General features: G+C 53.0%; 9 protein-coding genes across 9 annotated transcripts; 6 read left to right on the forward strand and 3 right to left on the reverse strand.

Annotated features, from left to right (window-relative positions):
- Positions 1–15: 15 nt before the first annotated feature.
- Positions 16–1,509, forward strand: AYO20_00020 (hypothetical protein; the record flags this gene model as incomplete). The annotated part of the gene is made up of 1 exon (XM_022638331.1): positions 16–1,509. The coding sequence occupies one exon, from the start codon at positions 16–18 to the stop codon at positions 1,507–1,509; it is 1,494 nt and encodes a 497-aa protein (XP_022505296.1).
- Positions 1,510–2,721: 1,212 nt separating this feature from the next.
- AYO20_00021 (hypothetical protein) lies at positions 2,722–4,488 on the forward strand (the record flags this gene model as incomplete). Its single annotated transcript, XM_022638332.1, has 1 exon — positions 2,722–4,488. One exon carries the CDS (start codon positions 2,722–2,724, stop codon positions 4,486–4,488), a length of 1,767 nt encoding a protein of 588 aa, XP_022505297.1.
- A 1,564-nt stretch (positions 4,489–6,052) lies between these two features.
- Positions 6,053–7,121, reverse strand: AYO20_00022 (hypothetical protein; the record flags this gene model as incomplete). The annotated part of the gene is made up of 2 exons (XM_022638333.1): positions 6,053–6,808; positions 6,861–7,121. The coding sequence occupies 2 exons, from the start codon at positions 7,119–7,121 to the stop codon at positions 6,053–6,055; spliced, it is 1,017 nt and encodes a 338-aa protein (XP_022505298.1).
- Positions 7,122–10,379: 3,258 nt separating this feature from the next.
- Positions 10,380–12,026, forward strand: AYO20_00023 (hypothetical protein; the record flags this gene model as incomplete). The annotated part of the gene is made up of 3 exons (XM_022638334.1): positions 10,380–10,932; positions 10,987–11,455; positions 11,525–12,026. The coding sequence occupies 3 exons, from the start codon at positions 10,380–10,382 to the stop codon at positions 12,024–12,026; spliced, it is 1,524 nt and encodes a 507-aa protein (XP_022505299.1).
- Positions 12,027–13,384: 1,358 nt separating this feature from the next.
- AYO20_00024 (hypothetical protein) lies at positions 13,385–14,758 on the forward strand (the record flags this gene model as incomplete). The annotated part of the gene is made up of 1 exon (XM_022638335.1): positions 13,385–14,758. One exon carries the CDS (start codon positions 13,385–13,387, stop codon positions 14,756–14,758), a length of 1,374 nt encoding a protein of 457 aa, XP_022505300.1.
- A 36-nt stretch (positions 14,759–14,794) lies between these two features.
- On the reverse strand, positions 14,795–15,556 carry AYO20_00025 (hypothetical protein; the record flags this gene model as incomplete). The annotated part of the gene is made up of 1 exon (XM_022638336.1): positions 14,795–15,556. The coding sequence occupies one exon, from the start codon at positions 15,554–15,556 to the stop codon at positions 14,795–14,797; it is 762 nt and encodes a 253-aa protein (XP_022505301.1).
- Positions 15,557–15,911: 355 nt separating this feature from the next.
- AYO20_00026 (hypothetical protein) lies at positions 15,912–20,342 on the reverse strand (the record flags this gene model as incomplete). Its single annotated transcript, XM_022638337.1, has 11 exons — positions 15,912–16,147; positions 16,207–16,423; positions 16,492–16,628; positions 16,675–16,996; positions 17,059–17,782; positions 17,829–17,951; positions 18,002–18,659; positions 18,714–19,402; positions 19,450–19,894; positions 19,943–20,234; positions 20,301–20,342. 11 exons carry the CDS (start codon positions 20,340–20,342, stop codon positions 15,912–15,914), a joined length of 3,885 nt encoding a protein of 1,294 aa, XP_022505302.1.
- A 1,187-nt stretch (positions 20,343–21,529) lies between these two features.
- On the forward strand, positions 21,530–22,615 carry AYO20_00027 (hypothetical protein; the record flags this gene model as incomplete). Its single annotated transcript, XM_022638338.1, has 1 exon — positions 21,530–22,615. The coding sequence occupies one exon, from the start codon at positions 21,530–21,532 to the stop codon at positions 22,613–22,615; it is 1,086 nt and encodes a 361-aa protein (XP_022505303.1).
- A 1,215-nt stretch (positions 22,616–23,830) lies between these two features.
- Positions 23,831–24,655, forward strand: AYO20_00028 (hypothetical protein; the record flags this gene model as incomplete). Its single annotated transcript, XM_022638339.1, has 1 exon — positions 23,831–24,655. The coding sequence occupies one exon, from the start codon at positions 23,831–23,833 to the stop codon at positions 24,653–24,655; it is 825 nt and encodes a 274-aa protein (XP_022505304.1).
- Between the last annotated feature and the right edge of the window lie 83 nt (positions 24,656–24,738).

The raw sequence follows: 24,738 nt of genomic DNA on the forward strand, positions 1-24,738 counted from the left end.
CGGGCGTCGAGGGCCATGAACAATGTCGGAACGGTAGCTCTGCGAATAGCCAGGACTGGCATACAATCTTCTCCCTCTCACACTCTCTTCACGCCCATTTCGCGCACATGGCTTCTCAGGTCCTTTTCCTGTCACAGCCAGGAGTCTCTTGTAATCCAGCGATCGCGCAATGTTCTACCTCAAGCTCCTTTGCGGAAATTCCAGTTTCGTACCTTCTCGCAGTCTACGACACGCAGCTTCCGCCAGTCTCCCATTGTTCAGAAATTGAAACCCTACGGAGCCGATAATAAACCCGAGAAAGGCTTGAAATTTCAGGATGCCGACCTCAGCAGAGAGCAGATAGTGTCTATCTTCGGAAGCCATGCGCCTCCCACCCAGTTTGCGAATCGATTGCTCCGAGTCCTCCATGGCCGCCGCCATGATGGAACGCTGGATCTCCCACTTCCCAAAGACGTCGAGTCGGAGTTGGCGAAATTTCCCCACGCCTTCGAGGACGGTTTACGTTATCTGAGGCAAGCATATCCGATCGATGAAGACGAGGCGATTCTATACCGCATTGAACGGGAAGAGGACGAACGTGAAAAGGACCATCCTTCGGTACTGATGCAGAAGGGTCAAGATATCGGTCTCTACAGAGCACATAAAGCACCAGAAGAACAATACTACGGCCCCCAAAGTGGACACTATCAGGCCGAACTAAGCGAAAGAGAGAGCGACCCGTATGGAAAGAGTGAACTGGACAGGATCCGTGCAGAAAATGAAGCCAGGCGCGAAAAGGAAGAGGCGGAGTTACAGGCACAAATCGACAAGGAAATGGAGAAAGCTCAAAAGGTCCATGATGAACGGTCCAGAGCCCTCGCTCAACGACCAGAACAAGGACTCGAAACGGCCAAAGAGCTGAGACCGCCCAACAGCTTTGAGAGATGGGTGCTCAGGGCCCGCAACAGAGCCCAGTCTAAGCTGACGCTCGAATCGCCAGAGATCGCTCAGATGAGCATATTCCGACGCCTCTTTCCTTCCCTCCTCCTGGTGGCCTTGTTATGTGGCGGTTCTTACATGTTCGCCCAAGCCTGGACTCGCCCAAAGCAGTCCGACCGACTCTTTCCGGGTGTGTCGCTTTCAGTCGCCACCATTGGCACCCTGATTGCCATGAACGCCGCTATTTGGCTGGCTTGGAAGTTCCCGCCTTGCTGGTCCTTGCTGAACAAATACTTTTTATTTGTTCCCGCTTATCCTTATGCACTCAGCATGCTTGGGAACCTGTTTAGCCACCAAACATTGTGGCACTTGACCATGAACATGGGGGCATTGGCAATCTTTGGTCTTCCTCTTCACGAAGAGGTTGGCCGCGGAAATTTTCTGTCCATTTACTTCACTTCGGGTTTGATTGGAGGGTTTGTAAGTTTTGCCCGCCATCTTGCTCAGCGCAATTTGGCAACTTCGGTTCTTGGGGCGAGTGGCTGCGTCTATGGCATTATATCTGCATATCTTGCCCTTCATTCCCGGTAAAGAAAAGTCCTGCGCTTTTGGAGATCCATGGTTCGCTGACAGGACTCTCACAGTGATCACTTCTCTCTCATATTCATTCCCCACGAGTGGACGGATAAACTATCTTTCAACGGCCAGACAGTCTTGGTCCTCCTTACCGCAAGTCAAGTTTTTGGGGCCTTGGGGCGCCTGGGCAGATACGATTACGTCGACCATTTAGGAGGAATGGCGGTGGGTTATGTCTACGCTCGATGGCTACAAAGCAACGGGCACAGGCGAAAGGAAGACACGACTAGATTGGGTTCGTGGTGGACGAACCTGGTGGGGAAGAAGCCGTGAGGATATGTGTGATCTGGCAAAGGAGTTCGACCATCTTTGAGAAGAGAGCCAAAGTCGCCGACGGGTTTATTATTCGTTCCAGCGAAGGACCCCGAATGTGGAAGGGAGAGATTGAGCACTTGCCCAGGATCCAGAGGTCTTTACCCGGACGAACGATGATGAAACTGGCCATGGTCGACTCGGAGATATTTGGGTCACACGCAGTCTTCCCACAAGAACTAGCATCTTGTGCGCCTGTACAGCTCATGGAGAAGTGTTGCTGCAATGTGCCACTCATCTGCTCAGCTCCTGCAGAACACCCACCACCCAAGTTGTGAGAGAGAACGATTCCACTCATGTACAAGATGTCACTACTAGATACCAACCAAAGGGGTCTGAAGCGGGAGCACCTCCTTGCCTAGGACTTCCTTCTGACTACCATAATTGATCACTGTCAGTCTCGAGCATTCTGTGTGACAGATACACTCGGTAGTCGTAAACATATCCCATTGTCGCCAGTATCTTGGTGCAAGTCTTGAAGCCGATAGCGGAGTCTCTAAGGACGTTGAGCACCTCCGCCCCGCCGACGTCACAGTCTCCGATTTGTCAGTCAAGGACATTTTGGCACAATTTCTCGCCCATTATCGTCAAAACTCCATTTTTGCTCCAAACACCATCTCCAAAGCCCATTATTATTCGCACTTCTCACTTTTTTCTTCCCTCTTGGTAATCCGTGGCCTGCGTCTGGCCCTTGGCGCCCTTGAAGCACCAGGTCCACCAAAAAGATTCAGGCGCCGTCTGTCACGGCAGTAAGTGAGTCAGTCAGTCAGTCAGGCAGGGCTCGGACTCACACCACCCACCCTTCTTTTCTTGTCCTACATACCACCGCATAATAAATCTCCTTTTGCTCCTCCAATGGCGGTCAGCTCTCCCTCGCAACCGACACCTACCTTGTCCCTTTTGAAAACCCTCCACCCCCCAGGGTCGGGGGCGAGTCGGGCATGGCAATCGAGCCCGCATCCAGATCCGTCCACACCGCTGCTTGCGACCGGGTCTGCAGATAAATCCGTCAATGTCTGGTCGCTGCGGGATTTCGCCCTGGTCTCGACGATCAGCGGGGGCCACAAGAGGAGCGTGAGGACGGTGGCGTGGAAGGACTTTGGGGGCAGCACCAAGGTCAGGACGAAAACGGAGAAGAGGAAACCCGTCGTGTTGGGCACCGGCAGCTTCGATGCGAACGTCGGGATCTGGGTGTGGAACGATGAGCGCAGGTGGACGGCTTTTCGGGACGCAGGCGATCACCAACAGAATGGGGACGAGCAAACACTGCAGCAGAATGAAAGAGGCATCTCCTCCGACACAGATGAAGTCGACATGACCCACGACCATGCCGGCGACGAAGATGAAGAGTGGCATTTTTCCACGCTGCTCACCGGTCCCGATTCCGAGATCAAATCCATCGAGTTCTCGCCTCCCCATTACCCGGCCAGTCTGTTGGCAACCAGCTCAAGAGACAAGAGTGTTTGGATCTGGGAAGAGGTGGAGCCCGAAGAATGGGAAACCATTGCAGTCTTGAGTGAGCATACGGGCGACGTCAAATGCGTCGGTTGGTGTCAAGGAGCAAGAAGAGGGAACGGCCGCAGATCAAAGCGAAGAAAACTCGGAGGTGCGGGAGACCGGGACGGAGATGTCGATATGGGAGACACAATCCCGCGATCAAACGGCGTTGTTCCGGGAACGACGAGAACCCAACAAGATATGGATGTCGATGAAGAAGACGAGGTCGACATTCTTGGCTCTCGCCCTATCCTAGCGAGTGGCTCATACGACGACACCATCCGCCTCTGGCGCGACGTGGAGGAAGAAGGCGACTGGATTTGCGTCGGTGTTATCGACAAGCACAAGGGGACGGTGTGGGACCTCAAGTGGGAAAAACACATCAACTACTCTCTCCTGGACCTGTCGCAGTGTCTCCACGAACGTGACCGAGAAGTCGCCACACGGGAATTCGAAGCGGACTGGATGCCTCGCATCGTCTCGTGCTCCGACGACCTTAGCGTGCGTGTGTGGAGACGAGAACTCAGTGAGACCGAGAAGGAGAAACGGAGAACCCAGTCGCAAACCCAGTCTGCACCCACAGGCTTTGCGTCATCGCGAATCCCCAGCGTGATCCGCCCGATGAGTGCGATGGAGAAATGGGTCGAAGACGCCACCTTGCCCGCTGTGCATGTCCGGAGTGTGTACGCGGTGGACTGGTCGAAAAGGACGGGGATGGTGGTGAGCTGCGGTGGAGACGGCACGATCGCCGTGTACAGGGAGGTACCTACCACTGCGCCAGCCTCGACAACCGACAACAACACTACTGCTGTCGCTGGTGGAGACGTGGGAGACGACGTCGTGATGAACGGCATCACATCACAAGCCAGTCACGTAGAGAACGCCGCACAGACGGACGCGCCGTATAAATTGCACGCCTCGAAGTGGGAGATCGTGGCCGTCTTGGAAGCCGCGCACGACGAGTTCGAGATCAACCACGTGTGCTGGGCCGAGCGGCGAGACAAAGACCGACGGTTCGACGGGGAGGAAATGATCGTCTCGACCGGCGACGAGGGCGACGTCCGGATATGGACCTTGCCTGAAGACCTCCTGGCCGAGTCAGGTTCGGTGTCTGAGTCTGACTGAGCTGTCTCACCTCTTGAGCTACCAACTGAGCAGGGTGTATTTGTGTGTGTGTGACTGAGTGCCATGGATATGTGATATGGAATATGGGACACGAGAACATGTCATCTGTCATGTCATAAAACCACGCAGGTAGGCAAGCAACTCAACTTACATAGACACATAGACAACATCTGCCATGGAACAGAGAGAGGGAGCTTGGAAATATCTCATGCCGTTGCCACGTGTTTGTATTTTGTCATGCATGTGTCTCCATGTCCAAGATGAGGCACGGAGAACAGAACAGCCGGCGATTTTGGTCCCATGCTACATATATACATACCTCAGGTACTTACTTACCTTCCTCCATAAAGATGTACATACATATATATGTTCCAGCTCATGCTCTCCTGCTCTCATGCTCCGATATCACATTACATCACATAACAGCACCTCCTCTCTACCACCAGCACCACCAGCACCAGCACCACCCCCTCCTAATACCTCCTCTGCCCTCCTCTTCCCTTGCACAACGTACTATCGTGCCATGAGTGCAGTAAAATGGCCCCTTCTTCTCCCCGTCGTTTCTTTCCCCTCACGAACTACTCGACGGCCTATCCCCTCCCCCCCCACCTCCTATCTCTCAGAACGTGTGAGAAGCGCTGTCCGTTCCCTAATCAAACCAAATACTTCTGGTTTTGGGGGTCCAGCTGGAATTCAATCTCCATGGCATACATCCAAGACACATCGATCATCAATCAGACGCAGGATGTAGAGTCCTCGAGAGGACGTGTACCGAGTACAGATACTGTAGATAGATGGATATAGTACAGATAGATCGTATATGTATACAGTATAGTACGGTACAGACAGATTGTAGCAGTTTGCCTCATCTGTTCCCACACAGGGGATTTGGTGTCCGAGAATAAACCATCGCAAGGACTTGAGTTGACAAGTCCCATGCTGCTCCAGACACAGACTCTCTTGTCCGCCTCGACCCGTGACAGCTGCGGTGCGTGATCCTTTCGACGCCAGCCTTGTCGTGTGCAGACTTCGCAAGGCTGGCAGGACCCACCTCCCCAAGGTCAGGTTCAATTAATTCAAGAGATATTAGTTTTAAACCCGCAATTTCTGTCACACCAAGACCCCCTACCACGACTAGGGCGAGCCGATCCGATTTCCATTCCGATCCCGACGACTAAATCCAGGTCCTGTCAGGTCGAACTGGCACCGGGCCAGCAGGCATCAGGACCTCGATTCGATCCTCCCTTCGATCCTCCTCCGAACCTCCTCCCTCCGATTCAACCCGTATAAATTTGTAGTATAACCGGTCGAGAAAAACCAACCCGAAAGGGCGAGTTTCTCTTATCACGAACCAGCAGGTTGAGCTGTTTCGTGATAAGTTTTTGCACTTTTTGTCACTGGGCATCAATTTGTTTTTGTCAAGCCTGGAATGTGTGTTAGGGTTGTAGAAGGACACACTTGGCGAAGGTGTGACATTAAGCTGATCGCCGCCAAGGTTTGGAGTGAAGAAGAGGCACCTGGTTTCCAGTTGTTTCCCCTGTCATGTGCCAAATTCGATCATGGTTCAGTCTGCTTCCAGATAGGCGTCCTTCTTCTGTTGTTTCGCGGCTTTGCGAGCTTGATTCATGCTGCCTCCCAAGAACTCCAGTTCCCGAGTCCTCGCAGCCAATGCGTCTTCGGTCACGTCGTCCAACACAAATTTACCCATGTGCCCACTTCTCCATTTCTGCACAAACTGCAGAGCTGAAGACTCAAAGTCCGGCATCCCTCCCTTTTTCAGGCGACCCTGTTTCCGCGCAAGTCCCTCCAGCACAGCAAAAATATCGTTTGTCGGTTCGGAAAACATATTGTACAAAGTTGGATCTTGAAGGTTGAGGTGGTACAAAAGGTAATCGGCGATGGTCGTTGGTGGGATAATGGTGTCTTTGACATTTCCACAAAGAGCGAGCTTCAGCATACTCTCGGCGTCAGGGACGTAGGGGACGAAGACACCTGGTGTGTCTAGCACATATACCGCTTCTCGACCATCTTCTGCGTCTATTATTTTGACGTCGCTGCCAATTTTCCTCGTCACTCCGGGTTGGTCTCCGGTTCTTGCAGCCTTCTTCTTACCCAAGCTGACATTTCGCAACGCATTGAGGAGAGACGACTTGCCAACATTGGGCATGCCCACAACCATAAGACGGGTGCCGAAGAGGGAGGTCGAGGCATTGGCATGCGCCCGAGCAAACTCGAGGACTCGGTTGATGGCAACGCGGGATTTTACATCGGCAAAGAACGAGGTGGATGGAGCATCCCATTTCTTGATTATCTTTTCCCGCTGGTGAATGTCAGAAGACCACGCACAAGATTGTCCCTGGGGCAGCGCATACCTGCTTGTCCTCGTTTGTGAAATTACTCCCCAGATCTTGCTTGGTGTAAACTATCAGTCGTGGCCGTTCGCCGAGGTTGGCCTCGAACAGCGGGTTACGAGATACAAGAGGTGTACGGTAGTCTCGGCACTCAATGACAAGATCGATCTGCGAGATCATGGATTTCATCTTGGACAAGCCGGCCGCATGGTGGCCCAGGTAGTAGGATCTAGGTATCGACCCAAGGTGCGGGTACATTCGGCGAGGGACGAATGTGCCCATGGTGGAGGTCTGTGTGTTGGGGTTGAGGGTATAGGATTGCCGCCATTGCCCTCATCGTATCGGCTCTACGTGGTATTGGAGCATGCTGGAGGACGTTGAAGTAGGAAAGACTTGGTGGCAGCAAATGAAAAGTGCGCATGGAGTTGGAAAAGCCGCTTACAGTGAATCATTACGGTGAATCATGTATTGGAAAACTGCACTCCTTCCTTCTCCTTCATCAGGCTTTGGTCCACTTCATCTTCTGCTTGTCAAACACACGCACCCATTCTTTGAGGGTGTGATTGTGGAAGAGGGGATGAATCACACATCTTCCCGGCATAAAATTCCACTGCATAGTTCGCTTTGGACTCTCTGCCCCCTTCATCACAACAAGAGTGTACCACACAGGCTTTGACGCGACGCCTGTCCTGTACGACAATTCTCTTTTCAATCTAACAGAATCTTTGCAGCTTCAGTTACCGTCCATGTCGACCGACTACACTGTCATCAGCTGTGGCGCCGTCCGACTGTGGTTTACCATGGATAGGCGAACCAGCTTCTTCTGCTTGCCGATCCCTTCTGCCGTGAAATTGAGCTGGCGAGGCGTCAACATGTCGAGGACAGCACTTGCCAGCTTTGAATCGCCAAACTTTTCCAGCCTGCATGTTTCGCCGTCTTCTCATCTCTGAAGTGCTAGGTGCTCCGTCCAGCTTTGAATGCTCAGTGGCACTGTCAAACGCACAAGCGTCGTTGCACCAAGACTTTCACTGTGATAAATGCCATCCAATATCCGCACTAAGCAAAAACTTCCTTACCGCTTGCAGAGTTGCGTTTCGAGGCACCATGTTTGGGCAAACTCCCTCCCTTCAAGGTCCGGCGATCACACTGTCGGTTTGCTCGGCAAAGTATAGGGATCCTGTTGAACCGCGCTTCACAACCGAGTATTCACGGAAAAGCTCTTGGATATTGCTCCGTGTCCTGAACATGACGCACTGCAGGCAATGCGACGCGAGGGAACAATAGCGCCAGCGGTGTGAGGGAGATAGGACTGGATCAAGAGAGTTATGACGCGCAAATCCAGACTGCTGTCCGCATGAGAGTGAGTTTAGCAAGCATTATACTTGTTGTTCTTCGCCCATTTCCGAGACTCCGAGTCTCCTCGAGGGTCCCCATGTAAAGATGTGCGTGAATACAGGCTGGTATCGGAGATCCTGATTAATATTGCCGTTGCTATGATCGACTTCTGAGGCATCGTACCATGAACATGCAATGCGAGCCTCGACGCTGGAATTTTTCAACGTATTCCGAGTCACACAGTCATTTACGCTGTGACGACGGATTACTGATGTTACTGTCACACTGGAAGGTAAGAAGAGCGGATGTCGCTTCATATCAGTGCCCAGATGGTCCTGAATTCCTTCCCATGCAAGTCACGAGTGGCGACCGATACAAAGGGGTTGGAGGTTGAAATCTCTGAGCGGATGTGTCTATAGTAAGGAAGCACGGTCGATCAACCCGGCGTCACGCACACGACAGGCATATGGATGTGTCCCTTTGTGTCGGGAGTTGAGACTGAAGACAACCCTGCCTTTTAAGGCTGGGTAGATGCCTTGCGAGGCTGAAATTTATTCCAGGAGAAGATGATGGCAGCCACCACCAAGAAACGCCGAACCAGATGGCTGGGTACAAGCGAAGAAAGTTGTCCTACATCTGGGCTGAGCCAGCAAGTTTGAACGCCCGGCTCCAAGCGAGGATGTGCAGTCGTCGCTGGGGAACGAAGTCTGTGTCCCAACAAACCGCGTCCCTTTGTCCATGTCATTGGATCTTCTCAGGATCCTCTCCTCATCATATTGTGGCCTCGTAACAGAGGGACCTCGTACGATCAGCAGGCCGGAAGAAAATTAGCAAGCACCCGAGGAGTTGTGACCACGTGTGGACAGATCTGGGTGGTCGCGCGGCTAATAGGAGGATTGTTGCACAGGTCATTGTGCTACAGCATGGCCGTTTCGATCATTGCTTCGAGAACTCGACCAGCCTGATGCTAGAGTCGAAGCAAGCCGACGTCGCACAAGGGGAGCAGATACAAGAGTGGTTGGCTGTTGTCGTCCCCCTTGGACAGATATGTGTTGCACCCTGGACCTCAACTGGCTCGCACGGTGAGCGCGCTGCTGTCGCGACCATGTTGTCTTCTCTTATGCCGCGAGGTTGTCCCTGGCTCCCGGCTCCCAGGACTATCAGGGCACAGAGAGCTTCAGAGGTTGCGGCCGGGAAAGATTTGCCCGAAAGAGGAACAATCGAAGGAAGGCGAAAGTGGGGATCGCGGGGTCTGACATCCACCAATCACACCCGGTCAGTGGGTCGCCTCCCTTATCGCCGTATCAATATCGAGCTAAACCTCTTTTGGCAAGGCTGTCCGTGCAGCCAACCGCTGGCGTTTGCATTCTGACGACCAGCCGTGCCAGCATCGTCTCTCGCTGAATCCCTCGATGGCCAGTCAAGTCGCCTCTGGATCTGGCTTCCTTCTGCCGATCCGTCTTATTCGACTCTCGGGCTCCCGGCATCAATCGAGGCAGAGCTTGTTGCTTGATAACCTGCCACGAACCACTGCAATCACCCTGGCCGGGCATAGGCCACCCCCCGGTACCTGTCAAGCCATTCTACCTTGTTGAGATATCTGGGCTGATAATAGCTCTATACACCTTTTTTCCGATGAGCAGTGGAGTCCCCAATTGGCCACTGCCCGTCGCGATCCCTGCTTGCTCTACACCCTTTTGAGCTCACTTCTCCCTGCAGCAGACAACATCATCAAATCCCCATTTCTGATTCCCCTCCCATTTCACATTCCTTTGCTGCAAGCTCAATCTTTCGTACCTTTGGCCTGACCTTCCTACGCCTTTGTTCTACGGTTGGGTCGTGTCTTACCGCTATCCTGAGCGTTGCTTAGCCTCGGTGGTGTGACTTGACCCATTATCTGTGGTTTTGCTGGCATTTTGTCCTGTTCGGGAGATCCTCGAGATTCGCGGTCGATATTTATACCAGCGCCATTTCACCGTTCCTGGCATTGATTGTCGACAAGCGGCACTTGGCTTCTGTGCGCTTCCCGTGACCTACGCCACTTGGCTATTGTTGGTGATTGTGACTTGCACCCTCTCCGAGACTTTGAGACTATTTCACACCCGGCCGTTGTCTGTCAAGGCTCGATCTTTTGACTCGGTCCGGTTGTACATATATTCCACCCCTCCGTTCGGCCTTGCATCTCCCTTTACCAGCTCACTAGCCATGGCGTCATTCAAGGACGAGCGAACCCTGCTCTACCTGGGTCTCGCTGTGTGCGTCGGTGTCATTACCTATCTGAGTCTGAGTCAACGTCAGAAAGAAGTCGTCTTCAGAAGGCTGAGGTTACGGGGTCGTCGTATCTCCAGTGCAGACACGCCGCCTCGTTCCCTCTCGCCGGAGAAGAAGGTGCCCAACAACTCACCACCAAAGGCTTCCGAGTATGTCAACACATTCCCGCCCCTGACCAGAGAGAACATTCCGGCAGCCGCTGCCTCGCTCCCCGAAGACCGCCGCGTGGCCCTACTCAACTCGACATTCGACGAGAAGAACTGGATGAAAGCCGTTCTGGGATTCGACGAGGATTTTCGCAAGGCCGATGCAGACAAATACGTCTTCACGGGCTACAAGATTGAAGAGATTCGAGCTCTGGGAGATTTCCCCGACTATGCTGCCCTCAGTGGCGTCCCCCTTCCAAAGCCATACCGTGAACACGACATCAACAAAGCCCTCCCGCGACCCTACCGCCCCTTCAGATGGGCATATCATCAAACCATGTGTCAGTACCTTTGTCCTTACTGGTTGTACTTCTAACTAACAGCGCGCTATACAGCCCTCACCAAGCTAGAGCCCGACTGGTGGCTAGAACTGGAAAACACGTACGTGGCACGCATCGCCCAGCGCAAGAAGCTCTACGCCGAACACGGCGAGGCTGTGCTCCAGTGGCTGCCTGGGTCGGAACTGGCGTGCAAAGAACTCATGGAGATGGCGCTCCAGTTCCTCTGCGCCCGCTACCCGCAGTACTTCCGCCTGCACTCTGACAAGAAGACGTTCGAGAACAAGATCCTGGGCACCACGCAGGACGTGTCGGCCAAACACCCTCTGCTGGTCCTGTTGGACAACGTCCCCGAAGACTTTGCCATCACGCTGCGAAACCCGGAGACCGGGTACTACCACTTCAGGGCGGGGATGATCTGCTCGGCGCTGGGCTGGAATGTCGGGACCAAGATCGGGATGCAGTTGGCCCAGATCCACGCCCCGATCCCGGACTACAAGGAGAAGATGCAATTCAGCATGGATCGGTAAGGCTTCCTCCCTCCTGGTCACCATGAGCTACCAAAAGTGTGACATCTAACTCCTGTCCCCGATAGATTCTTCACCAAGATGCCCTCACCCAGACCCATCCAGCGCGGCTCGTGGGGTCTCGAAGTCGACCAGCCGCTGTACATGCCGCCCGGCGACCCGCACGAAAAGTACCGCGACTTCCAGTCTCCGGACCTGGACCTGTCGCGGATCCACCTGCGGGTTGACTGGCAGACGCTGCGCCGGCTGCCGCTGTCGGGCGGGATCGTGTTCAACTTCAAAGCGCTGTTTACTCCGGTGACCGAGTTCCGCGACGAGCCGTACATCCCGAGCCTGGTGCTCAAGGTTTTGCGGGACGGCAAGGACAACCTGATGAAGTACAAGAACACGTGGCACGTCGAGCACGTCGTGGTCCCCGCGCTGGAGGAGTACGAGCGCGAGCAGATCCAGCGGGGTCTTGTGGAGAAGGACTGGCAGCACCACACGTTGGACGAGAGTCCGTGGTTTCCCGGCTGGAAGGACAAGTGGGTCAGACAGCAGGGGTTTGGGGATGTCGAGGTGTCGAACTAGACAGACAGACAGGCAGACAGGCACGGCCGCAAACCGCGAGGGGGTTCGCGAGTGAAAAACATGTATAAAGGAGAGGTGCGCGTTGTTTATGAGATAGAAAGAGTACCCATGACCACCACTACCACTACCAGCAGCAAATGAGAGAGGAGAAAGAAGAGGAAGAAGAGATATACATCACTAGCCACGGCCAGGAATGCACAACGCCCAAATACCTAGTGCCATCCCACCGCGATCCAGCCTGCGAGGGCTCCACCTCCACCAGAGAAAATACAAACAAACCACATACGAAGCGAAATGAAAAACCAACTTGGACCTCGTTCGACCCATGGAAGGAGAAAGACTTGAGGAGGTTTTGGCCATCACCACCATCATTTTTCCTCAATTTCTCTTACCCCAGCCGGTAGTATAGCATAGCATAGCATAGCATAGTATTGCGCAAAGTACCCATCTTTTGTGTATGAATGTAGGTACAAAACTAAATATATACCTTCCTACCTACCTACCTACCTACCTACCTACCTACCTACCTTGCTACCCTACCCTACCCTACCCTATCCCATCCCAAGTTCCACGTATGAGAATGAGTTCTCGGTTCCGCAGAGGAAGATTTGATCGACGAGTGATGGCGAGCTTCAGTATAGCGAGTTGGACGGGACGGACGGACGGCTCTCCCCTCCGGACCCTATGGCCAAACATCTACGTCGCCACGCCATTATTGCCTGCCTGCCTGTCCCGCCCCAACGCCCTGGCGTCCCGAGAACTCAGGCAGCTGCTCAGGCCTATCTGATCTGATCTGAATCTGATCTGCAAGGCAAAAAATGTTCGAGGCCTTGATTCCAGGCCGGTAGTGACGGGCCCCCCCAAAGGACGGGAGTGACAAGAAAAAAGCGACGATCGAAAAACGTCAGCGATTTTCCTTCCCGAATTGATTGGTGCCATGGACACGGGGCGAGAGAATAATGAAGCATGTGATAATATTTCTTTGGTACATCGCAGCAAGCAGGCAGAGCACAGTTACTCGTTACTCGGTAATACAGGAAGAGAGATATTGGGTCGTGTCTTTTCTTGTCTTGTCTTATCTATGTAGTCGTCCTGTTCTTCTTCCTCTCGATCGCTACGTTCTGACACACACCACACATGTACAGAGGGATAAATCAATACCTTTCCCCCACGTTTGCTACAATTCCAGTTTCGACCACTTTGGACTCTCTCAACTCCCACTATTCCAGTCGTATTCGACAAGCGACGACGAGCACAACACACTTCAACGAGTATATACTATCATACTCCAGACCAGGCAGGGTCACCGATCCCCCCCTTGCTCCAGGCGATAAAGCGCACACCCGAGAGACAAGACGATGGCTATCCCCAGTGCGCAAGCGCAAGCGCAAGCTCAAGGAAGTATGCTCGACCTACCAGGATCCATCGGGGTCGCGGTCGACGATGTGATTTTCTCGAGCGAACAAGATTCGGCGCCCAAGTACACAAACACGTCACAGACCACCGGTGCGGGAATCCTCCTCGTGGCCAAGATATGTGACGCCCTGTCAAAATGGGGTGGCTATGGCGACGACGATGTCCGTGGCGTGGGTGACCTGGTGGCCAAAAACTTGATCACCTACAATTCATCGCACGTCAAGATACAGTCGGGGACTAGTGTCGACGAAGACAGTGACAGCAAAGGTTCTGGAAGAGATGTTCCCCAAAAGACCGTCGCCTCGATGCTCAAAGCGCTCGTGGACCCTACCGTCTCGCGTTCGAGAAACGTGCACGTAAACTCCAATGAGCCCGTCTTGCTCGTCAATTTCGACTACCCTCTCCTGCCGAACGACACAGACTGGGTCAATGATGTGATTGATGCAACTGTCCAGGAGCTGCAACACCAGTGGAACATTTGGCCCGTACGTGTGTATGGCTATGCCAGCCCGTCGACATACATAAAACCAATGGCAACCGATGCCTCCACCAGTCACGAAGACGTGCAATGCAACGGCTTCTCCATAACATTGCTCAATGTTGTAAATACAAACATCGGCGGCCCAAGCATGCCCCAACTACTCGACGCTCCATGTGATGCTCCTGAATGGAAGAGGTATGTGAGGCAGGAGATATGGAGGGAACAGCACCTCGTGAGTCGTGAAGTGGGCAAGGAAATCTGGAGTCCGCAAGGTGACTCGCCTGCGCATGACGACAACGCATCCGAGCAATCCTTCGAAAGCGGGAGTGACACCGAGGACGATAAATCTGTCGGCTCAGATGCTGCCAACTTGGCGACTGAAAGCAACCCGGAACCGGCTGAGGCGCCGGAGTGGGATAATGAAGCAGCTCCGGAGCACGAAGACGTAGCTCGTGAGGCCGCTGCTCATGGAGAAACTCAAACCCTCGCCCATTCAGAGGAGGATTTGGTCGAAAGCGGTATCGACGAGGATGATACTCGGGACGCGACCCAAGCCCCGAATCAAGAGGAATTGCTGTCAAAGGGATTCGAGGCGCCGGAGAGACAAGTCAGACATCCGACGTGGGAACGCCACGGTGACAGCACGTCTCTGATCGATCTCATCAGATCCCAGGCGTCGCTGATTGCGCCGTTCGGGACGGAAGATGCAGGACAGGGCATCGGCGACATTGAGGGTGAGGGGCCCAACTCGAGAACAGAGGACGTTGGATCACCGTCCGCCGACGAGGACGAGTATATCGTCGTTGGAGACTCTAGTCAGCAATCTCAGGCTTGATTGCCCGTGTAGCCCGTGTAGTGTGTACTTCTTGCTTCAATCACTGATCGAACGACCCCGACTGCTGCTCCTGCTTCGACTCCTGCTTCTTGACCTGGGACTCTGCCCATTTTCCGACGCCGTCCCATTCCCCGCATGACGTCCCACATCGCTGTCCTCGTCTGGTTTCTCGCCGTTTTCCTCCTCCTCTTCCTCCATAGCATCCAGCTCCGCCTGCAGCGGACTCACCCGCTCGTCCAACTGCTCCAGGTCCTCCAACAACTGCCTGGCCGGCAACTTCCACAGACTCGTCCCGCAGACTCTGTCCTTTGTGAGCAGATTGTCCACAAACTCGTCCATGTGGATCAGCACATAAGACTCCTTTCTCCGCTGCCTCAATTTTCTCGAGTCCTCCAGAAACGGCTCTAGGGTTTTGTACACGTCGGCCGGCTCAAAGGTCAAGCGGACGTAGAATGCCGCCAGCGCCCTCAGGTACTTCCACTCCTCGCCTCCGTTTTGGAGATATTCGAGCACGATCTCCCGGTCGGGCACGAGGGTCAGGAGTTTGAATGCGAGGCAGATAAAGGGTGTAGGTTTCATGGCTACCCCATAGGTGCCACCGATGTAGGAGAGTTCGACGGCTCGGTCGCACAGAGTCGCGGCGTTGAGTCCGAAACACTGTTCTTTCCAGTAGAGCGAGTCGGTGATGCGGTCGCGCATGGCCGTTTCTAAGAGGAGGGCAGGATTCTGGCCGCGCACCAGAGGACCGCTGTAGCCGCGGTTATCGAGCGTGTTGGAGGCATCGGCGCGGTGCGTCATGGTAGCGTCTAGGAGTGAGAGAAGAGTCTATCGCTTGCCAGACAACCAGACCTTGCGGGAGAGCGTGTGGCTACAAGTAGATACAGCAGAAAAAGTTCTGGGACTTGCAAAGCCCGCATCAACGTCACCAGGCCAGTAATCCGCTTTTGGGTTAGCGTGATGCCGCCCTGTGCACCTCAGTAGTGCACTCTGCACGACTCTGGCAGAGGACGCACTCTCAGGTATAGAAACAAGCATACGGAGAGACTACTAGACATCATTACGAATTAAGTTTATCTATATAGCCCTCTGATCTGCCGTCAATTATCCATTTTGCAATTATCTCGTTACCCAAAATCTCCACCAAGCAGACAAATCAGTCTCGTATGGACCACGCCTCATACTCTTTCAGCACTTGCTCTGACAAGAGACCGTCGTCCTGCTCCGTATCCGAATCCGTCAGGCTCTCTGTAGTCGACACGCGAGTAATGTTGTACGACGATCTGGAGGCAACGGGTTGGATGGTTGGTGACAGTGGCAAAGAAGCAGCCGCCTCGCTCGCAGCTTCACGACGTCTTGCCAGCTCCTGCACTCGCTTCTGCAGTCTCGATGCTAGAGATCTGTCAGTCCAAGCCGGCATCGAGGATGAGGATTGTTAGGTGACGGCTTACCATTTCTCTCGTTCTCCACAATGAACTTGCGAGGGAAGCCGCTGATCGGATAATCACAAGTGTGGACTTTGTTTGGCTTCGAGTTGGGTTGTCTCAGCCGCAGGAGGATGTATACCGATTCTTCACGGTCTCGAAGCTCGATCTCCGCATGGTACGTCCCTTTGAACACTTTGCGAGTGTACATGTCGTCAAGGAACTTTTTGTCGAGGTCAAAGAGCTGCACATTATCAGCTTCCCGTCCTTGCAGACGATATACCGCCCAAGCGGGAGAAAGCAACTGCGTACCGTGAATTCTTCCGACGAGGTTAAACGCCTCTTCGCAACAAAGCTGGGAACAAAGTCCCCGATGATGTGGTTTTGCAGAAATTCGGCCAGAGTTTTGATGCTCTGGTCCTGGTGAGCGAGTTTGCAGCGAATATGACCTTTCGAACTGGTTAGCGACATCCTTCCCGCCTCATCGACACTCACCTGTGCAAACAAAAGCGCGATTTTGCTTGTCGCCAAAGACATGAGACTCGTCCTTCTTGAAGTAAAAGGTGCTGGCAACGAGCGAGTTCGCAATTTCTATGACCTCGCGGGACAACGGAGGCTGTCTGAGCAGCTTGTTTACCATCCCTCGCAGGTGATCCACGTCATGCTTTGCATCTAGCGGCGGTGGCTTTTGTCTGAGATCAGGGTTGATGCGGAAATAATGGGACGCGAATTCTGTTGCCCACTGCTCGCCCACCGTGTCGCGGTAGAACTCGTGCCAGGACCATTCGGTGTCGAGGATATTGTCGATCTTATCAACCTAGAGAATCAAGGTCAGAAGGGGTATTCATCGCCGAAGAAGAATGGTGAAATGCCACTTACAAGAACGCTGAAATAGTTTTTGATGCCTTTCATGGCCCGGTAGCGCTTTCGAGAATCCCGCGGTCCTTCATTCTGCTGCTTTCTCCTCAAATGGTCCTCTCTCGAATGGCCAGACAACTTTTCTAGTCTTCGGCTCATCTCAGCAGCGTTTTGACCCGTACCAAGGGAGAGAAAGATATCCGGGTGGCGCGATTCGACATCTGGCCATAGCAACCTTCGCTCTCTTTTCGCGACAATCACGGGGTTGTTGTGATTGATGGCCCCATCAAGGTATGTCCTTCCTCGCCTCACGAAAGGTTTGAAGTAGGACGGAGCTGCTGAGGTAGCCGCGGCAGCTTCCCAGACATGAAACGCTTCACTCGGGGTCCGAGCCGTCTCCAGAGTGTATCCAGGATCAGAAGTTTGCTGTCGGTTGTAGTTGGCCATGATCAAGGCTCGGTTCCCGGTGCCTGACGTAGATACCACAGCCACCTTCGTGGAGTATCTCGCGGCATTACTCTTGCCCCCGAAGAGAAGGTCGTCACCGAAGGACTCTTGCAAAACTCTGTGCAATGGGGTCGTCCTGTATTTGCTTCCGTGGTTCAAAGTCGCCAGCTTCTCAAAGATCGTGTCTGCGAATTCCCGCTCGGAGAATGCTGTTTTGCAAAGAGACTTGAATCTGCGCGTGCATTCAGAAACAGACCATTGGGCGGCGACGAGGCCGAGAGCGACAATACCACCGGTGCTAGGCGCGTCAGAATTCGCACATGAATGGGCGCCGGCTCACTCACCTCGTTCCCACAATCAGGTCGAACAGTTGCTGAATTTGAATCCCTGGCGTCGAGTGGTAGTTGTTGATACAATTCTCAATGGCAGCCAGAATCTCAAGTTCCACGATGCCACGGATTCCACCCCTTGGTCCCCAATATCAGCCTCTGACAAGAGTCTTGGGAAGTACACTTACCCGTCCAGGCACAGAATCCTCAGACCAGCGAACTCGGGCTTTTTGGCGATTTCCCAGTTCATGTATCTCTTTCCGCCATGTAGAGGACAGCTTCCGACCAGTGTGATAAGATCATCTTGTTCCTCTCCATGTTCTCGAATGCAAGAGTCACAGAGGATGTGACCACACTCCAACGCATGTTCAGGCGTAGCCATCAGACATCGAAAGCAGCTCACACAACTGATGAAGTCCCGGGAAGACTTGATCTGAGACGAGAAGAACTCGGCGAGCTTCTCGTCATGTAATTTGGACACCAATTTCATGTCTGTCGAGATATGACCTTCATGGTTGCCAGACAAATCTGTTCGCGATTGTTTGTGTAGCGGATACCTTGAACGAAGCTCTTGTATAAAGGTGCTGTTCAGCGCCTTCAGATTGTCTTCGATCTTCTTCAGCCAGACCTTTTCGTATGAAGAAGCCATAAGAGAAGATTTGTATGGTCCAATTTCTCTCTTACCCTTCTCGTTCTGGTGGCCCTTGTCGTGGGCGGACTTGACATTGCAGCAGTGCGGAATTCTCTTACTTGTATATTCACAAGGCATTATATCGTTACAAAACATGTGTAAAGCTGTCCGGCAGAAGGGAGCGTAGTCTTTCGGGAAGTAATCAAGCACAGGCCCTGCGAAGCTGTTATTGAGACATTTCGTCACGCCGAATAGCAGCACTTACTTACCCTGCAAGTTATTCCGGACGTAGTCCAACAGGATGCACGATGCTATCAGCGAACATAAGCCACCGAGGAGCATTTTCGGTTGGAGAAGCTCGTGACGAGTACTCTCGTGTATTGTTCTTGCCAACGTCAAAATGTGATCGCCGAAGTCGTGGGCAATGAGTTTATTACGAGTAGAAACCATTCTGAAGTCAAATGGTCGTTCAATGTCATTGGCAAAGTGCTCGAAACCCGCTTGTAGGTATTGCTGCAAGTCATCGGCGTTGGCCAGCCGGCGTTTGATGCTTTTCTCGTAGTGAGCGGTCTGACAGACGCTGACGATTTCCTCTCGGAGCTGCAAGATCTGGTTGTTGATCAAGTTGTACGTCTCGGAGCTCTTCGCGGGAATGCGAATCACGCGAACAGATCGATAGTAGCATTCAAGCAACTCGCGTGCAGACAAGCTGCGGTAATCCCCTTCGGGAGCGAAGTTCCTCGCGAGCTCTCTGAGATCATGTTCAGTGGTTGTGATCCCTTCAACATCTCGGAAGAAGCTCTTCGTCGCGTCCTCAATCGTCCATCTCTCGTCTTTACCAGCAACCTCAACAGCGTTAAGCACGACTATCGCGCTGGGTAGGATAGGTTGGTTCAGGGATTTTTCGACGCTGCGCTTTGCCCAGTCGACAAGGTACTTGTAAGTGATGTGAAGTTGGCTTGCCGCCCGTCAGTAGACAGTCCCCTCGGCGGAGAACATACTTACTTTGGATTTCTCTGGACGAAAACAATAGCATCAGAAAAGGTATAGAGAAACCTGGGGTAAAGATTGGTGACAGCATATTCTCGAGTGCCCTTGACTGGATCGTTTGCCTTTGTCCATTCAATGGGGACAGACCTCGCAGGCATTTTCTTTCTCACTTTCCTTGGCCCTCCTGACTCTTTTGCTGCCCTCTTGGAATGTGAGGAATCTTCCACGGCGAAAGGTACCTTTTCACCCGCGTTTAGGCCCTCACAGTCAGCGTAGAGGATAGGCATCGCAACCTCTAGATGCTCGGGATCTGCGTACAAGTGTACGCCTTCCGACGTGGCAGTCCCTTCGTTGGCTCTGGAGCCCGGCACTGGGGTATGGAAGGACGTGCGGTCGGCTTCGGTAGATACCAAGCCGCCATGAGATACCAGGGCTTTCACAATCGTGCTTTTGCCAGCGTCTTGCCAACGTCAGAGAGATCTCGATTGCGTATCTTGAGATGACCTACAGGTGTCCCCGATGAAGGAGACAAGTTTAGGGTATCTGGCCGCCCCGCCGAGTGGCCGACTGTCCAGCATCATTTGACCGTATCGGCCAAAGTCATAAAACTCTGATTTTCTACCGTCCGAAGATTTGACAACGCCGAACCATCTTGAGTCCTGGTCTTTGTCGTGTAGGGTCCTAATCTCTTGAGGATCCATTGGTGGTTCCAGAATTGAGCGTATCATCAATATCGTCGCCCTATCTTCTTTCATATGCGCGCGGTTACCGAGATTCGTGGTCTTCGCCTTGTGGGCAGCCTGTTTTGGCCAGCAGTCGTCACAGAACGAGATGCCCGAGCAGGCTGAACAAAGCCAGACACGGACATTAGGCCGCTCACAGTCGGCACAAACATCGCCGTTAGCCATGGTCAACACAGTGAAGATTCGAGTCTGGTTTCCAGGCTTGATCTCAAAGACTTACTGGAGAGGAGGAAGGTCTCTGATAATGAGGGATACGGAAAGATATACCTTGTTCACTAGGCGAGGGGAAGGGAGGGAGGGAGGGGGGCCATTACAAAGTCAGGCTTCAGCCTCACTCTGAATACGGGCTGAAGGATACCATTACATTTTCAACCAATAGTGCCATGCATTGTGGTCGGCTAGTTGCAGCCACGGCCGAGTCCAGCCGTCCTCTGAATGAGGCTGACCTCTTATTGCTCAGGAAAAGGCGACCGGAAGGCAGTCGACCCAGACATGCAGACAGACTAGTCGTAGCGAGATGGACGTAAAGCCTCAGCAGTCTAGGCATGTGCACACAGCCCTGGTCTGAACCCTGCTCGCTTCAGTGTGCCGTGCGAATGTTGGGCCTACCAGGGTCGATTTGCAGGGATATTCTGAGGCCGGGCGCATTCATGTCACGCACACAGCGGCATGTCATAGGAGCCTGGAAACGCTGCATGCAGTTGCGGCTGTACCATTGCCATCTTCTTGTGGTAGGCAAGTGCCTACAAGGTTGACTGCAGTGCTTGTATCTCGTACCTTTGTTTCCAGCGAAGGACGGGCCGGGGAGAAACTAGACATTCAATTGACAAGGGGAGAGTGCGGAACGGGCCAGATCTGCCGATCGACAACTTTAGACCTGGGGGCCCTAAATGGGAGGAGGGAGGCCTTGAAGAGGTACGCGAGCCAGCTGAGCACATGGAAATAGCGATGTAACTGCAAAGGTCAACGTGAGGGTCGAAGGAGCACAATTGAACAGTTGCGGGAGAGGGGGAGTGTGCAATAATGCGCAGAGCCGCAAGCAGGTTGATTGAACCTAAAAGCGGCGTCGCCACTGTCAGCCTCGTGAGCTCCGCGATTGGCTTGCCAAGAAATCAGTTGCTCCTCGCGACGAGGCTGTAAACATTGCCTCCGTAACCGGCTGGACGATGACTCTCTTACTTGTGACCGGACTCATCCGAAGCCATCTCAGAAGAAGAGGTCAAAGCCAGTACTCACAAGCATATATTAAGTTAAGGCCCGACCAAGAATCGTCTTCGTACCACCATCACGGTTCCAATCAGCTGCATGAACACACTTGTTTCTTGCGTCACGAATTGGAGCCCAGCAGGGCAATGGTCCTCCTAACATCCTCGACCGTCTCGGTCATCATCTCTAGCGGGGTTGTCTGCACGTTCACATTCCTGTTGTTTCTCTCGGGATATGTGTTACAACAACAATCTGTGCGCTCCATACAAGAAGCCATTCGACGACCACCCGAACGAAGACCTGTGCCAACCCTGCCTCCGCAGTTTCGACATGAAGAAAACGATAGCGTTCCGAGAGTGTTGGAAAACCCCGAAGATGGCTTGCAATCTGTCGTTATCGTCGGGGCTGATCAGAACTCGGACACGGTTCAAGTGCCAGTAATCAACCAGGACCAGAATGAGGCAACGTTGGATTCCTCTCCGGACCTGTTCAAGTCAGCTTCAAGTGACGAAACCCCACTCCAGCGTCTTGCCTACATGTTTGCCCTCCTCGAGCCACACCACTTGTGCTCGGCACTCCTTTTTGCAAAACAGCAACGGTCATCTTCACGACTGTCCAAAGAACCATCCATCATCCTTCTCTATCCATCCACCTGGGAGACCGAATCCTCACCCCTCTATACATCAACTTTGAGCTTCATGCGCGACGTTCAGGAACTGTACAGCCTTATCTACCATCCCGTAAGGATATACGACGCATGGGACGTTCGATCACAACTACTTGGAGAGTTGCAGTGGGGTCGATGGGAATACGATCAAGCACTATTCTTGCGCTCGCCCGGAATGGTTCTCAATAGCCAGGCGCTGGACGCTGCATTGGCGTCTTCCGATACAAGGAAGACATGGACACCGTTGAATCCATCCTCGGGTGATGACCCAGAGCTTCTGCTTATCACTCCTGGTGGCCTTCAGAGTCCGAGGAGGGAGACAAAGAAGCTGGTTCATTCTCTGTCTGCAAACATTCCTGATACCAGCGACAATGCCGAGCACATTGGAGGATCGGATCACGAACCTGCGTATGTGCTGCTCGATAGTCGAGCTGTGAATGATGAAGAAAATGATATGCGGAACGACGAGATAAGGCGCAAGTTCGCCAAAGGGACAAGCAATGTCTGTGGAGGTAGTGGGCTCTTGGAAGACAGCTTGAAATTGGCGTTGAACAGGTTTTTGTAGATAATAGGCATCAAGGGCGATTGAAACGTTTGATTGAGGAAATAAAAATGCCAGACACCCTGCATGGGGGAATCAAAACACTTCACTTCAAATTCCCAGTTTTCCCGTCTTCAGCTAGTGGATTTAAGTCTCCCTGCTATCGCACCGACTACGGACAGCGACTGGCGCATATCAACGTAGGAAAAATCCGACTTGCAATGGCATTTGACCTTTGAGCATTCGAATGAAATCACGAGTATGCTCAGTATCCAAGTCCTCCTTCAGGTGCCTATCCTGCCAGCCTGCCTGCCTTTAGGTGCCTACTACTACCTACTCGTACCTTGGGTGCCTACCAGTACCTACCTCAGGTAGATGTCCTGTCTACCCCAGGTGCCTACTAGTACCAACTAGCGCTAGATAGATATCGTGTATTTTATCAACCCTCCCAATGCCTACATCCATAAAACCCCCAGAACCACGGGCTGCTCGTCCGCATCGTCACCTACCTCACGAACGGCGAGAAAGATACTGAAGAGACAGTCGTATGCGGTTGCGGTAATTTCGGCTCAGCGTACTCGTTTGTTGGGTTTCCAAATACCTATTACGGCCGAGCACGCACGGGCGCAGGCTCGCATTCCAGTGGGCATTCCAAATAGCAACACATGCATGGCCTCTAATTATTTGCTTTGGCTCCGGGCACTATACAAGAGAGGGATGGTTGACAAGACAGGCTGACTAACGTTCACTGGAGCTCTCAATCCCTTCACCACCCCGAGTGCGGTGGCTGGATGCCGTTTTGATGAGTAACTAGGTGAAAGTCTCGCTTCTCCATAGGCGCTACCCGATTGATGACAGTTTCTGCAAACCACAGGCCGAGGCATCCCTGAAGCCCTTCCATAATTGGCATCGTCTATGCTTAAAAAACAACGCCCGTGGTGGCGCGGTGTCCACTTAATGCATGACGTTCTGCTCTCTAGCTGTTCGCATTTCTGAACCATGCGGACCAGGGCAGAAGTCAACCGAATAATGACTTGGTAATGCAAGGCACAAAGATGAGAAACCATTGAGTGGAAAACTCGAGACCTGGTATACGAGGGCTCTGTGCGAAAAGTATATCATGAGACCTCCCCTGCACCTTCGATCTACTTCTTCCTCTGCATTGCGATCCAGCAGTTCGATAACCTCACAAACAGGTCGAATACCTCTCTAACACAACACCACTTCCTACCTTTTACAATGTCTACCGCCAAATCCGCCTCCTCCTTGATCCCGCGTGACCCTGCGAAGGTCATGGTCATAAGAGATGTCACTCCCAATATCACGACGCTCAGCGTACCTTTCCTGCGGTTTGGGCACATCAAGGTTGGCGGCCGGGGTACTTTGGTCAAGCTACAGACGGGCAACGTTGCCGTCTTTTCACCTGTTGCGCTCACCCCGGACGTCAAGGCCAAAGTCACGTCAATGGGTCCTATCAAATATATCGTCGCGCCGGACATCGAGCATCACATATTCATCTCTACATGGGCCAAAGAATACCCCGAAGCGGAAGTGATCGGTATGGAAGGGCTGCCAGAGAAGAGAGAGGGTGATCCAGCCACCAAAGGCATAAAATTTGCACATGTTTTCTCCGCAAAGAACAAGCTTGACATGCACATCACTCCCGAATTCGACACCGAGTTCTCCTACGAATACTTTGACTCCCACACCAACAAGGAGCTGGTCTTTCTCCACAAGCCCAGCAGGACCATGATCGAGGCCGATTTGCTCTTCAACCTGCCGGCCACCGAACAATATTCCAAGGCCGGAGTGGCCGCGGGTTCCGGAATCTTGACGAAGCTCTTTGCAGGCATAATGAACACCAAGGGCGAGATGACCTGGCAGAAGCGCTTTCTCTGGTACGCCGCCGCCGGCAAGGACAGGAAGGGCTTTGCCGAGTCGGCCAAGAGAATTAAGCAGTGGGACTACGACCGAGTCATCCCTTGTCACGGGGACGTTATCGAGTCTGGCGGCAAGGCCATTGTCGACCGAGCCACCGCGTGGTTCACCGAGGGCAAGCATTGATTAAGGTAGCGACGGTGTAAGATGTATCATGATGGAGCAATTTCGGTGGCGGGAGGGCGAGTTGTTTTTTCGTATTCACCTGC

Source organism: Fonsecaea nubica, assembly GCF_001646965.1.
Source record: "Fonsecaea nubica strain CBS 269.64 chromosome Unknown Scaff1, whole genome shotgun sequence".
Taxonomy (NCBI): Eukaryota; Fungi; Ascomycota; class Eurotiomycetes; order Chaetothyriales; family Herpotrichiellaceae; genus Fonsecaea; species Fonsecaea nubica.